Below are 13883 nucleotides of genomic sequence, written 5' to 3'. Positions count from 1 at the left end.
TGTTACTAAATGATTTTTTCCTTACCTTGCAATCTGATGAACAAGAGAGCCAGCAGTGGCTGCAAAGGATAGTGGGTGCCAGGCCTTTCCCTGACTGGTTTTGGGTGCTTATAGGTACATCCAGCCGCTCTGGAGGAAGAAGCAGRTGGGTGTGATATGTTTCTTGTGTGTTTGCTCTTGGCAGTATTGCAAGTTGTACTTTAAGCACCTTAGCCTAGGTGTAAGGCTAAACAAGGTTATGTTATGTGCCATGTCTGTGTTTGTTGTGGTGGTCATAAATGCCCAGTCCCAAAGGTGCAACCCTGTGGTTAACCTGGGCAAGATGGCATTAAAACCAGCTGAAGTTTGCCTAGAGCTTGCAGTCTGTAACAGAAGAGTATGCTGGACATCATTATGGGACTCTGAGGGACTTGAACTCCTATTGAGTAGATGGAGATTTGACTTACAAGCTTTTCAAATTAGTCCTGATTGATACAGTCCGTAAAGCCATCAGACACAACTCTGAACCCCAGTGGACTACCATGCCAGTTTACAAACAGAGATGTGTAGGCTGAGATGAGTGGGGAGGAAGAGTTGTGGTCTTAGTAAAGACTGCAGATTGCATCACGCTATTGGTAGCTTATGTCATGCTGCCTCGAGAAGACCTAATGGCCCTGCAGCGCCACCATTGCGGTTATGTTTTTATGATCTGATAAAGGTTATGTGGGATCTTGAATTAGAAAAACAAAATGGAGAGTATGTCATATCATACAACTTAGTGTTAGAAAGCAAGAAGAAGCCATGGTCAGATGGAGGGAGGAGCAGTGGAGGAAAGAGGGGGGAAATTCCTCTTCCTTTTAGCAGTGGCAAGTTGTTCATTTGTCCCAGCGGCATCATGAAACCACATCCATGGAGCAGCATATAAGATTCTCTTCTCCCTTCCTCTGCCGTGTAAGATGCAGCTGAAAATAGGCCATTAATTTCAAAGAGAATATGTATGGAGTGGAGTCTCTTCTCAGCGCTAGAATTAGGATCACTTTGGTTCTTTAAAAGAAAAAAATGCCTGAAGCTCTTTTCAGTGTCTTTAAGTAGAGAGATAGTTGCAGAAACTGCAACTGCTTACAGATCCAAAACCTTATGAGATAATTTTGTTTATGCTTACACTCTTCTCGCTATGAAGTTGACAGTGTTTTGCCTTAATGCTTTCTGTTATTAGAAAAAAAGTATATATTCAAAGGTGCAAGAGACTGCTAATAGTTCATGCTATCAGAGGAGACGTAAATGTTTTCATAGCTCTGTATGGGTACTACATCTGTTGTTCATCAGAATTTCCTGATTCTGAAAAACATAGAAAAAAAAGCCTCTTGTGTGCAGATAGTCCTCTGAAATTTAGTACTCTGTGTTTCAGATCAGTGGGGAAGTATCACCACAGCACCTTTCTTCATGGCACTGTATTTGAGCTAAAGGATGGAAGAATATAAGCTGCATGGAAATAACTAGGAGGACAGATTTCCTATTTGCCTTGAAAATTCTAAAATTTTCGTTTTACTTAAAATTGGTCCCTTGACCAATTAAGTAATGAGGAAATTCTCAAAATATTATTCTCTTGCTGTGAAGAAAATGATGCTTTTTTAAGGAGCATCAAATTGGTCATCTAAGAATGAAGTTCTTCAAAAGGGTAGTTTTGTTGTAGGCAATTGTATCTGTCTGCATGTTGTTTTATATTTCATCTTTCTAACAATATCCCTTTTGTGCACTGTTTGCAATATTTCTTTTAGTTACTGTGGGTAGTTCAGAATTTTCTGTGTAGAATTTGCTGAAGGTTAGGGTGGGTGTTTGCCTGTGTACCAGTCCTCATCTGAGCTGCCACCTACCTTCCAGTACCTGTAAAAATTAATTTCCCCTCCCCCTCTCCCTGTCTGTTCACAGGTTATCTTGACGAATCAAATTACTACATGGTTGAGCAATGGCCTTGCGATCCAGGCAGACCTGGTGTCTCCAGCTGATGATTTGTGCCTGTCTGAAGGTAAGAGATCCCTTCTGTCAGAACTGTAACTCTATCCTGACACAAATCCACATTGTAACTTGTGGTCTTCTGTTGATATACAGGGGCCTGTGAGAGTGGGGTTATATCAGGTCTAACGTAAAACATAGACAGAGAACAAAGTGATTTATCAATTTCTTTGAAAAGTTATTTTAAAAAAAATGACACCTGTTGAAAATGGAAGCCTTTGTTTAGCTTCAGAACAAGAACAGCACAAATAGCAGTAATGCAAGCTCTGTTAGTAATTTAAGGACAAATTTAGTAAAGGATTGAAGGGATGATAAACTTCTTTCCTTCTCTCACTTCCTTCCCTCTTCTGTCCACTAATACTGACAGAAGTGGCATTTGCGTACTGTGTCATATACTGGGAGAACAGAATGAATCTCCACTCTATTTGGTTTTCTCCTCCTGTTTTTCGCATCCATAATACAGCTGCTTCTGGATTTACAGTTTGCTTCAGTTTTAACCTGTGCTGGAAGCATCACAAGAGAGTCCACATCAKGGACTGACAGTGTTGGGGAAGTGTGCTGAGCTGCTATATATCATAGGGACTAAGGACAGCCCTGCTGCCAGAATACCTGGACAGTCCCTTTGCTATCAGAGTCTGTCCCCGAGCTACCACATCACACACTCCAGCCCTAGAACACCACTCGTACGAACCGCACAGAGGAGACTCCACTGCTCAAAGCCCTAGCCAAGACAAAACCATGCTAAAGTCTTAGTTATGGCAAGAAGCCAAGGGAAACTGTGGGCTGCAAAAATAGTTGCCCTCTGAGAACCTTTTCTGCTGGACCACGCATGGGCATCCTTGGCTAAGGAACAGGCAGAGGCAGCCTGTGGGGTGAGGGTTAGGGAAGGAAAAGAGACCTTTTCTAGAGATGCAGTGAGAGCGGGGCTGCCAAAGCAGGCACAGGATGCCTGGAGAATTCTCCTCTGTCACCTTCTTCCTCTGGGCCCGTGGAAGGGGGGTCCTGGGGTGATGGCTCAGCCAAAACCAGTTTTGAGGGTTAGGGTAAAGGACAGGGTTATTAGCAGGGTTATGCATAGGTTTTGGAAGAGAGACRATGCATCAAGGTCCAGCGAGAGTGGGGCTGCCAGTGGGTTTCTAAGGAAAGTCCTGGGCTGTGGAAGGAAGCATTCTCTAAGAAGGTTTCTCACTGGGCCTTGCATGGGCTTTTTTGCCTAGAGTCAGCCCTAACTAGGGTAGGGTTAGGGTTAGATTTCAGAGAGTGACAAAATGCAGAGCTGTGATTGGACTGCAACTGAAATGGCCCTCCAAGGGAAATGTTGGGCTGCAAAAACTTTTGTCCTCTGACAATCTTTTACTCTTGGCCATGGAAGGAACAGCCAATGTTGAATTTTAGGAGAAGGACTAGCATAGGGAGAGAGACGAAGCCTTGAGATCCAAACAGAGTGGGGCTGCAAAGGGCCTACCAAAGAAGGCATAGGATGCATGAGAATTTGTCCTCTGACAACTTTTTCCTTTCCCCGGTGGCTGTGGGTCCTTTGCTCGGGCTCAGCCAAAGGCGACATTTAGTCTTGTGGTTAGTATTAGGAGAGGGACAAAGCTTAGAAGCAGAGCTAGAATCAGTCTGCAGTGGTGTCTGAAAGGAAGAGCCACGCTTCACAAAAACTGTCCTCTGACAATGTTTTCTATGGGCTGTGCATGGCATCCTTGGTTAAGGCTTCACTGATTCCAAGGTTAGGCTTATGTTTTGGGTCGGGGTTATGTTTTTAATAGGTCCACAAGGTAACACTTCCCCTTTACCATCACTTTCAATGTGGTTTTATTGGATGAAAGCCTCACTGAAGGACATCAAAGAATCACTTCTGCCCTATGACTGCTTCCTGTCTGTGCCTGTCCTCTGGGAAGGGTCCTCACTGAGCTGAAAGGGAAGGTGAGGAAGTGGGGTCCCAAGCCCACAGGGCATCCTCTCTTTCAGCTTTCCACACTGTTCCCCACCCTAGCTTTCCACTGCTCATCACTCAGTCTCTGCCCGGGGGATGTTGTACTTGCTCAGCGCTAAGCCTTTGGATTGCAAAGACCCTTGCCCTCCGTAGGGCCGCTGGAAGTCAGTGGCCCAGCCACAAGTCACTTACCTTAATCTCAAGGACGGATGAGCATGACCACAAGGAATTAATTCAGGATTCTCACATTCTGGATGTGTCTCTGTGTGTCTCTTCATCACCTGGTCCTGTGTATCTTCTCTCTAAAGATTAACCTCATTTCGTCACTCCCTGATTCTGCTATTTTCTCCCTCCCTTGCTTCCCCCATCTGTCTCTCATTATTATTTCTAGCCACATCCCAAATCCTCCCCCCATTCTGATTCTTCTGCTCTTCCTCTGTTCCAAAACTCTCAATTCTCCCACACACTCACTTCTCCCCACCAGCACAGCCCCACATCCGCTCCACATCTTCCACCACCCCAGCTGACTCTCACCCCACAGAGGCTGGACTCTGGGTGCTTCTTCTCAGTACCCCACGGAGGGCCCTCAAAGCGCCCTGCCAGCACTGAGTTGTACACCTCTGACAAAAGAGGAATTTCAGGCCCATTTAACATTTGATTTCCCTGTTTATGTTGCTATCAAAAAATAGAAGTGTGGCCAGTGTTTTTCTACATTGGGGATGTTGACCTCTCCTGAGAAAATCCCCCCTAACTGATTTCATATTAGCTATTGATCAGTCTGAAAGTAGTGATCTTTTATCTTCTGGGGATCTTGGGTTACTTTAAGAATCCTTCATGAAGTAGTCTTCCAGTGTTAGTGTGATACTCAACATATTTACTCCTGTTTTACAAATGTGGAGTTTGTAGGGAAGTGCACGAAGTAAATATGTTCCAGAGTCAGGAATAGAAGCCAGATTTGTGACTGATTCATGACATCCACTCTTCCTTTTCACTCATCTCCAACTTAAGCTGAATTTGAACCAGTGACCTAGATGTGAAAGGACCCATAACACATTATTAGTCCTATAAGCAACTGAGATCTCTTGGTTTGTATATGTCTAATATGTTGTTTTAATCATATCTGAAATCAGAGTCTTGTCACTGTAAATGGTTTGCTAAAAGGATAATCTTTCTTTAGGCAGAGACAGAAATGATATTTTCAGACTGAATGTGTTATTAGAAAGAAATGGAATGTTACAGTGGCTTTTCTTTGTGTTTCTGATTGTGCTTTCAAAGGGAATTTCTTAGGTTGTGTGTTAGATTAGGCAAGAAGCCAAGTTCATTTGGTGTGTGACAGTGAGTTAATCTTATGAACAAGCTGAAAGGACATTGTCAAGCTGTTTCAGGCTCAAAGTTTGTCTTCTGAAAAATTATAATCTAGTACACAAAAACTTGCATCCTATAAACATGTTAGATTTTTATGAGAATATAAAAGGCTTTATAAAAGCAGCACTGACACCCCACCACCTATGCAGCAATGGAAGAACTGCTAGTTTGCGCTTCTTGTAACAAATGGCTATGTTCCACTAAATTCCCAGATCTGTACATATTTTGGCTTCAAGACAGACAGAAAAATATCAGTGTTTAGTTTGCTACAAATTATAGCAGTGAATACAACAGTTGCTGTAGCTATGGGTTGAGGTCCTTGCATTCATTCAGCCTTTAACTTCTTGCCAATACTGTCATCTGAAGGAATTGAATAAGACTGTTTTTCTGCAACTCTAAAACTCTCAGGCAACTTCTTCACTAAGAACCAAGCTCAGTTTAATTTTTACCCGCTCTGTTGATTTGCCGCAGCTGTACAAAAGTTCATACTGGGTCTTAGTGAAGAGCTCCTTTAGTTATAAATGGCATGAGCCAGTTCTTATCCAGTATGCTTTGCATATCTGGTGTAACACTAGTCCTCTAAATTAGCTAGCTTAAAATGCCATTTGTGTAGTAAATCCATCTATGACATGAGATTATTGTAAAAGACCATATTATTCTTACATAGTCTTCTTGTGAGCCCTGTCATCATAGAGGATACACTGAAGCATGATCTAAGTACTCCTCACCCCAATGAAAATAATCTCTGTAATAATTAAAGAAATAAATTTAAACTACTTAGGCTAAGCAAACAGTAGAAAAAGAGTGCAAATATCCACAGTGAAATATTTTGTGTGTTTGTTAAGTGATGTTTTTAAAAAGTTATCTGTGGTTGTGACTACTATTTTTGTTATTTTTGCAAAGTTCACATGATGGGATTTTGCCTAACGGAAAGGATCTAGAAGTGAATTCTAAGCTAGTGTGGCTGAGTGTTAGCTGGAAAGTGAAATTTGTGTTTCATAAGTGTTAGTCTTGGAAACTGCAGGTTAAGCAAAATTAAGCAAATTGTATTATGGTGCAAAGAATTGGGACAGTATGACCCACTTGAGATCCCTCCGAGTCCACCAGCATCTATCATATTAATGTATCTCCCAGCTGCAAGCTCAAACTTCCTCTTGCAGACATCAAAGACAAACCCCATCTTTCCTGGAAAAAAGTCAGGAGCGTGATGTTACTAACAAGATCAGAATCTTCCTCCCAGCATGCACAAAGTATGAGGCAAGAAAAGAAATTCTGTCTCAGGCTTCTTCAGTCTTAGCTAACACTTTCAAATATTTGTTTGGAAAAGTCTGAATTATTTTGTTTAATGTTGTCTATAAACTTCTGCTAGCTCTGGGGAGTCCAGCATTCAATCTTCTGCCATTTGTGTTCATCAAAGTTTGTCATAGCATTGTATATTTTTAATGCATGGTGTGAGCAATGAGTTTGGTCTGACCTTTTCATCTTTGTTGCTGTGATCTTAAGTTCTTTTAAGTTGTTGAGCAGAAGTAGGCTTTTGTATTGTGGAGACTGAAGAAAACTAAGCTACCATGTCTCCCACAACCAAATTTTTCTCCTTTTAGTCTAGGGGCTTTAGTCTATGGAATAAGGTGGAATATTTGGAGCTGGGGTCCTTGGCTTCTATTCTTTGTTTTCCCTTTGGTTTTCTGTCAGACTGTGATCAAGTCACTTTACTCTTCAAGCCTCAGTTTCCCTGTTCTTAATGTGGGGATATGTTCTTACTTCACAACTGCTGTTTTATATTTGAAGATATTCCTATGGGGAGAATAGTGTGTTGGCCTGCTGTTGGCCCCAGAGTAAGATCAGTTCTGTAGTTAATTACCTTTCCSTGCTCAAATCACTTTTTTTTCAGTCCTGATGCTGAATTGAGAGAAATGACTGAAGGAATTAATAAAAGCACTCAGGGGCCCTGAAAAATTAGAAGTTGTTGGTTGTTTTTATTTATTTATTTATACAGTCATGTTTAAGGTTGGCCCTGCAGGTGACTGAATAAAAATCAAAAAGAATATTCTGTAAGAATACAAATATACCGGTTTTGCAGGAACTGTGAACTTATGAACAGAGCTTCTATTAAACAAGTTTCTAAAACACTTCCTGTTTGTAGCTTGCAGCCGGTACAGAATAATGCTTGTCCTAATAAAGTGCTCCAGCATGTTAAGAATTTAAATGTATTAGAAAGAATCATAACATTTTGACAGGTTCTAGGCCATTGGTATTTTAGCTGCATGCTCTGTAAAACCTTTTACTGGCTGGTTTGCACAATTTTGCTTGATAGAGGAGACAGTTTGTCCTGGGCCAGGGAAACACTAATGTTATTTAATTATAGCAGCTTTTAAAATGGGACAATTCATAAATTAATATCCTATCTTTTTAGTAGGAATCCATTCTGATTTTCTGAGACCCAAATATTTGGGAATAGTAACTAGAAATCTTTATCATCATCTTTATGGAATACTCTGTATGGAGATTACTAGGCCTAATTATAAAACTAGGATAGTCTCTTCAGTTTGGTGTAGTGGAAAAAAGGTTGTTGCACTGTGTCCCCTTGTGAGACCCTGTAAGGGCTAGTGAATTTTAGTTGTGCAAAAAGGGAATGTGTACAAATAATGCTAGTGCTACTGCCAGATTATTTGGGAGGTGAGTTCCAACAATTAAACCATGCCTGTGCATACTGAAGAGGAAACTACTGAACTGAAATTGAGGTGCGTGTGTGAACACTGAAGACTAAAGCAGATCCCTGAAAAGGTAATGGAGTTCTGTGTTTGTATTATAGCTTAACTTGGTAGTGAAATGTTCAAATATATCTTTTGCCCTCTCCTCTCATGATGATATGAGGAATCGTAGTGAGACTGCCTCTGTTTTTACTTTGCAGTATGAGTTGCCACTTCCCTCCTGATGGATTGACACTCAGGCCCAAGACCAGTAACCCTCTGATGCTGGGGTAGYAGAGCTTGATGAGTCCATAAGCCAACAGGGTTATGCCTCCAGGTCTGAGCCCCTGGAATCTATGAATTTAGTGTAGGAGTTGATAGAGTTACTCAGCGCATTACTTACCTTGGTTCCAGTTCATGTGAGTTGTATGGGAGAGCTCGAGTGGCTTCTTTCTAATCCTTTCTTTTGCTGCTGGACTTCTTGTCTCAGCAATCTGTGAGACTCCTCCAACATGCATCCTGTGATCCCCTTTACCAGTCATCTGAACAATGCTGCGGGAAGCCTTTTGTTCCTTTAGTCTGTTCTCTGTCTTTCTGAGTTACTTCTGCAGCTTCAGACCCTTCATGGAGAAGATTATAGGGCCCACATATACTGAAAGGTGAGGAAGGAGCTAATCTTCCTTGACCCTGTAGGAGTCASGATAATATGTAGCATGTACACTTCAGGATAGGTAACTGATGGACACCGAAAAAGAAGAGATCTTGATAAATCTCTTTAATTTGTGTTGGAGAGAAAAATGAGCCTGCTCAAAATAGTAGGGTCCCATGCTTGTGCTTGGACTGTGCTCGTGTAACTCTGTACTCCTAGCAATAGTGCAGTCTGCACCTGAATGTTTAAGTGGAAGGAAGAAAACCCTTCTAGCTGTTGAGAATGCATCAAGGAAGTGCACCATCATTAGAGGCCCTGGAACAAATGATATAACCATTAGGGGAAATGATACTGTGATTGTGTCTACCAGATTCAGGGCTGTGGTGGTGTATGGAGCAGTTAGATTTCATGATAATTGAGGTCACGTCAGCCTGTACTAATTTTGATGCTGTATTTTAATAAGTGGGAAGTAGTGACATATAACATTCAGCCAAATTTTAACGGCTTTTTAATCAAAAGACAGATCTCAGTATAACAGTATTACAGAGACTGTACATGTATACAGTAGTTTCAAGCTGAATGACATATGCATGATCGTTTGATCTAGACTATGGAAGGTTAGAAAATTGTCAGCAGGAGCATTCAAAGGCCTCTATATATCAGTTTAAGAGAATCCCCATTCCTCATTTCCTAATTGCTATGATGATAGAGTACCAAGATTTACTGCTTTGTTGTGGTTTCTTTTTGGAGATGTGACATGACTTATAATCATTAATCAACAATTTGTAATCCAAAAACCCTTCAGGTACATGTGCTGGGAATCACTCATCTATATAATCAGAGGCATGATAACAGGAATGTTTGCAGTCATAGTCGAGTGCTCAGGAGTTACCACCTCTCCGCTGCTAACTTACCTCTGCTGAGACATAGTGAGACTCAGTGCATGTGTTGCACTTTCCAATGCAGAATAAAATGGGTTTGCGTAAGTCATTGCTACCCACACTAGTTTATTCCTCTTTTCCTTTGTACTGCGATAAACTGAGAGCATGCAAGGGTCAGTTACTGAGTTTCAGTTGATGGGGCATAGCTGTAAAGCATTGTAACAAGACTGCAATTGGTCATCTCTTTAGACCCTAAAAATGTTTTAAAATAAAATTAACTAACTCATATTTCACTGTGGCTGCATGTGGAAACTATGTTCTAATATAGATTGGAATTTAGGCTTTTGTTTATGCCATACAAGTACCATTAAGAGACCTAGTTATTTAATGGCAGTAATCCCTTCTCCTTCTCCTTCTCTTTTCCCTTCCCGCCCACCCTCCGTCCTGTGCAGAATAAAAATGATTCAACTACATTTTAACTGTAGTCCTGCAAATCAGTGGCTTGCATCAGAAACACAAGACATGATCTGCCTCTAGTTACATTGTGCAGCCCTATTCTGTACTCCAGTTGTTGGTGAGTCTGCTCTTTACTAACTTGATCTTTCAAATTACATTGTGAAATGAATTCAAGGGTAAGCTACAGCTAAAACCATTTGTCCCTGGGCACAATGACCAATCAAACTCTGTCTGATGCTGTTCTTAACATACTGGCTTATCCTTAAATCAAGGACAAATGGAGGCTGAAAAAAACCAAAAATAAAATTGAATCCTCGTTATTCAGTAACATTCAGTCCCATATCTTGTGGAGTTTTATAGTACCAGCAGTGGACCTCTCTTCTGGTGGGACTGGGAGGGGTTGGAATGATTCATATACATGGGAAAGCATCACTGTGGAGGAACTCTATTTGGCTTGTGGCATTGCATGAAGTGTATGGCTCAATTTCAGAACTTGAACCGTTTAAGAGTGGCCCTAGATGGAGGTGTTACACAGAAGGAGAGGCCAGGAAGAGAGTGTGCAGAATGATTTCAAAGTCTGATGCAGAAGTTCTAGTTTCAGTTCCAGCTGGATTTCCTCTGGATTTACTGCAGGATGTTTGAAAAAGTGGCTCCTTGTTAATCTCAGGCAGCCTCTGTGATTGATGACTCCCCTTAATCGTAAAAAGAGCATAGTGGTGTTTCTGCTTAATTTGTGTTTATTTCCTGCTTTATTATTGTAATAATGATTTATTGTCTTAAATGATGCAAGTTTTACAATCCATTAGCTTTTTTTGGAGGTTGAAGCTGGGTGCTCTTGCATGTGAATGAACTTCTTTCCAGTGACAGTCTGCTCCTAAAAGGTTAGATTCAAACCCAAACATAACATGATAATGAAAACACAGTGTATAGCATATGGTCTCTTAATTTAGTGAAAAAAGGCAAGCTTGAGTTTGAGCAGATTTTGCATGCATGGGCAAAATTAATCTAATTTGGATTCTGCTTGTCTTCTCTTAATAGCAATATACACAAAAAAAAAAAATAGAGGAGCACTCAGAGAAGAGCAAACCAAGTGATCATAGTGCTATACAGAAAGATGGATGAAGAAATGGTAGAAGAGCAAATGCCTGGAGTTTACCTAAAGGAAGGCTTTGTTTATACTAATTTCTGCTCTCCTAAAATTTCCTACTGTTGCACTAGACTCACAGGCAAGCTGAAGTCTACAAAAGATTTCTGCAAGAGCTAGGTAAATGTTATCTCTTCAAAGGAAGGGTAGAAAAGGTAGTGGCTCAAGTACAGATATTCCACTATTAACATTGGAAAATTTATTAGGAAAAAACCTAAAGCAGACACTAAGCAGCCATGATTCTTTGGGAGTAATTTGAGCTATTTTGATACCTGGCAGGGGACCTGTTGTTTCAGACTCGCACACAGATATGTAATGGAATAGTATGAGCTCATTTAAGCTGAATATCAAGAAGAAGTTCCAGAGCGTGAAACCTGTTAGAACAGCTGTTCCCAAATTGTTTCTGTTTGTGCCTCTATTTCTGGTGGTGAACTCACTCCAGCCAAGCTTGTGATCCTAAACACCAACATAAACAATTGAAACTCTGTCAAACTTGTGACCCTGCTCTGTGCTGCTGTGACCCTGCTGGAGGTTATGACCCCTAGTTTGGCGGTCGCTGGTTTAGCCTGTCAGATAGTCCTGCTAGGGAAGTGGTGATATGCCCCATCCAGGCCAGGATCATCACAACAAATGCCTTCATATCCCACAGTAATTTGTAGGCCCCTGCTGCCACCAGTTGGAAAATGTAGCCTATTAGATCTGACATGTCACTTTGGTACATCAGGGACATCTCAGAGATCAAAAGGTCATAGTCCTCCCACGCTGCTTCAACCTTTCTTCATGGAGTTGCCTCTTTGTCCGACTTCACCGCCAGTTGGCTGGCCATCAGCCCCAGCTCCTTTGCAGCACAGCGACTCGGCCACCGCTGCTGAGTGTGACCCAGCTGCCACCGCCACTTCTGCCCCACTGCCTTTCGGTCCTGCTGCTTTTCATAAGTCTTCCTTTCCAAAACAGTTCACCCTGAATACTCCTTGCCTTAATTCAGGGATTGAGGACCATGGCTCTCTTTGCTCAAGTAATTTAAAGTTCTGTTTGAAGTAATTGGAAGTTATATAGGGCAGTGTTTGTGGAGGTGAGCTAGATCTTTTCCTCTATTTTATAAAATTGTAATTCTATACCTATAGATGTGAGCACAATCTTACAGATGTGCGATGCTGATGGAGAAATAAATATAAGGTGGCCTCATGTGGTTGCTGCTGTAGTCTGTAAAATTATTGTCTTTGAAGCCAGATAAAGCCATGCAAACAGCCTTTATCATATAAAATGACAACTTTAAGATGTCCTAATTAGAGATGTTTTTTGTGCTTTGTTCTATTGCAATGTTAAATTGAATTTATATGCTACAACAGAAACAGATTTCAAAATCTATTTTTGAAAAGCACTCACTACCAGCAGGATATTTTAACATAAAATAATATTGTCTTATTTTAATAGCTAACTGACTTGATAATCCAAGGCCAGTGAGTTCATAATTTACAGTCATGGAAGATAAATGTAGGACTGTAGCATCACGGCATGAATCTGGCAAGGTGAGGAGCCTGACTGGAAAGGATAATTCATTTTACTTATTTTTTTGTGAATGGATCCTGGAAAATGCCAATAAGGGCAGGAAGGAGAGATGGTGCAGAAAAATGCGACAATTACTTATCATTTGAATAAAAAAAATTGCATAAAATCAACTTGAATTTATTCTGTACTAGTCCGAGTTTCAGAGCTCTTTATAGAGTCCTTTGTTTAGAGATGTTGCTGGACTGATTTTTTGTCAGGCAGGTGCATAGAGAGCATTCAACTGAAAGTAAGAAACAAGTTGTGGTGTGTGTAATCCCCAGTGCTGCTCAAGGAAATAGTAAGAAAGCCTTATGTTACAGACTGGTTACTCTACTCACCCCTCAAATGAAAAAAAATTTTTTTTTGAAACTTTGTATCTGTAAATTGATCATACCATGAGAACCAATTATATGTCAGAAAATGGAGCACAAGGTCACCTGCATCTGTCCAGGTTGGATAATGTGAACAACAGAGCCACATCCGATTCATAGTACCTCTTAGGTAATCAGGTTAATATCTCTCAAACTCAATTTATCCTTTTGATACTGAGTCTTTTGCATGCTGTGTTTCATATATCACATTCTGTTGCAGCTTTGTGGCCTTTCAGTAATTCCCTGAAATCTATATGTAGTATGTCTGCGCTCTTTTCAGCAGTTCTTGGGACATGCATCAATTAAATATGTTTCTGGCACTCTTTTAATGGCATAGTTTCCCTAGAGTCAAAAACTGAGGTCATTTGTTTAATTTAAAAGCAAAAGGTTATGGAACACCAATTTCAAGCTTCCACTGCCAAGCCCCTGTAGCTTTGAAGAAAAAAAATCTAATAAATTTGATGTTGTGCATACAAAATAAATTCTTGTGTTCCCCTTAAAATAATATTTGATTTCATCTATTTTTTTATCCCCTTGCATATCTTTTAATTCCTTTTTTATATATTAGGTTTTCAACTTTTTAACAAACCTTATCAGTTGCAGGTTTTGCTTAGCAAATCAGTGGGCTGGATTTTGTCACCTGGGTCTAAAGAACAACTGTAAATGATGCAGGATGGTTCTTGATTAAAATTCCTGATAAGCAGTGTGAATCCAGAATTATATTTTAAATGGTTGATGCTTCTGGCTGTAGGATACTCTGGGAATATATACTATAGAGGAGTTTACTGTTTTCTCAAGTACATTGGGAACAGAGGTATGTACGTTCCCGTATTCTACAAGATCCCTCC

At 40.6% G+C, this 13883-nt stretch overlaps 1 protein-coding gene across 1 annotated transcript in view; it reads left to right on the top strand.

Annotated features, from left to right (window-relative positions):
- Positions 1-250: 250 nt before the first annotated feature.
- The window catches only part of LOC112963681 (DNA repair protein RAD51 homolog 2-like), a 226479-nt gene continuing 212846 nt past the window's right edge, over positions 251-13883 (top strand). Inside the window, exons 1-2 of the mRNA XM_026060992.1 lie at positions 251-376; positions 1909-2005. Coding sequence (XP_025916777.1) covers positions 251-376; positions 1909-2005 — 223 coding nt within the window. The remainder of the gene's footprint in view (positions 377-1908; positions 2006-13883) is intronic.

The sequence above is a fragment of the Apteryx rowi genome, unplaced genomic scaffold (assembly GCF_003343035.1).
Source record: "Apteryx rowi isolate R43461 unplaced genomic scaffold, aptRow1 scaffold_173, whole genome shotgun sequence".
NCBI lineage: Eukaryota > Metazoa > Chordata > Aves > Apterygiformes > Apterygidae > Apteryx > Apteryx rowi.
This window is presented reverse-complemented; position numbering and strand designations above follow the sequence as displayed.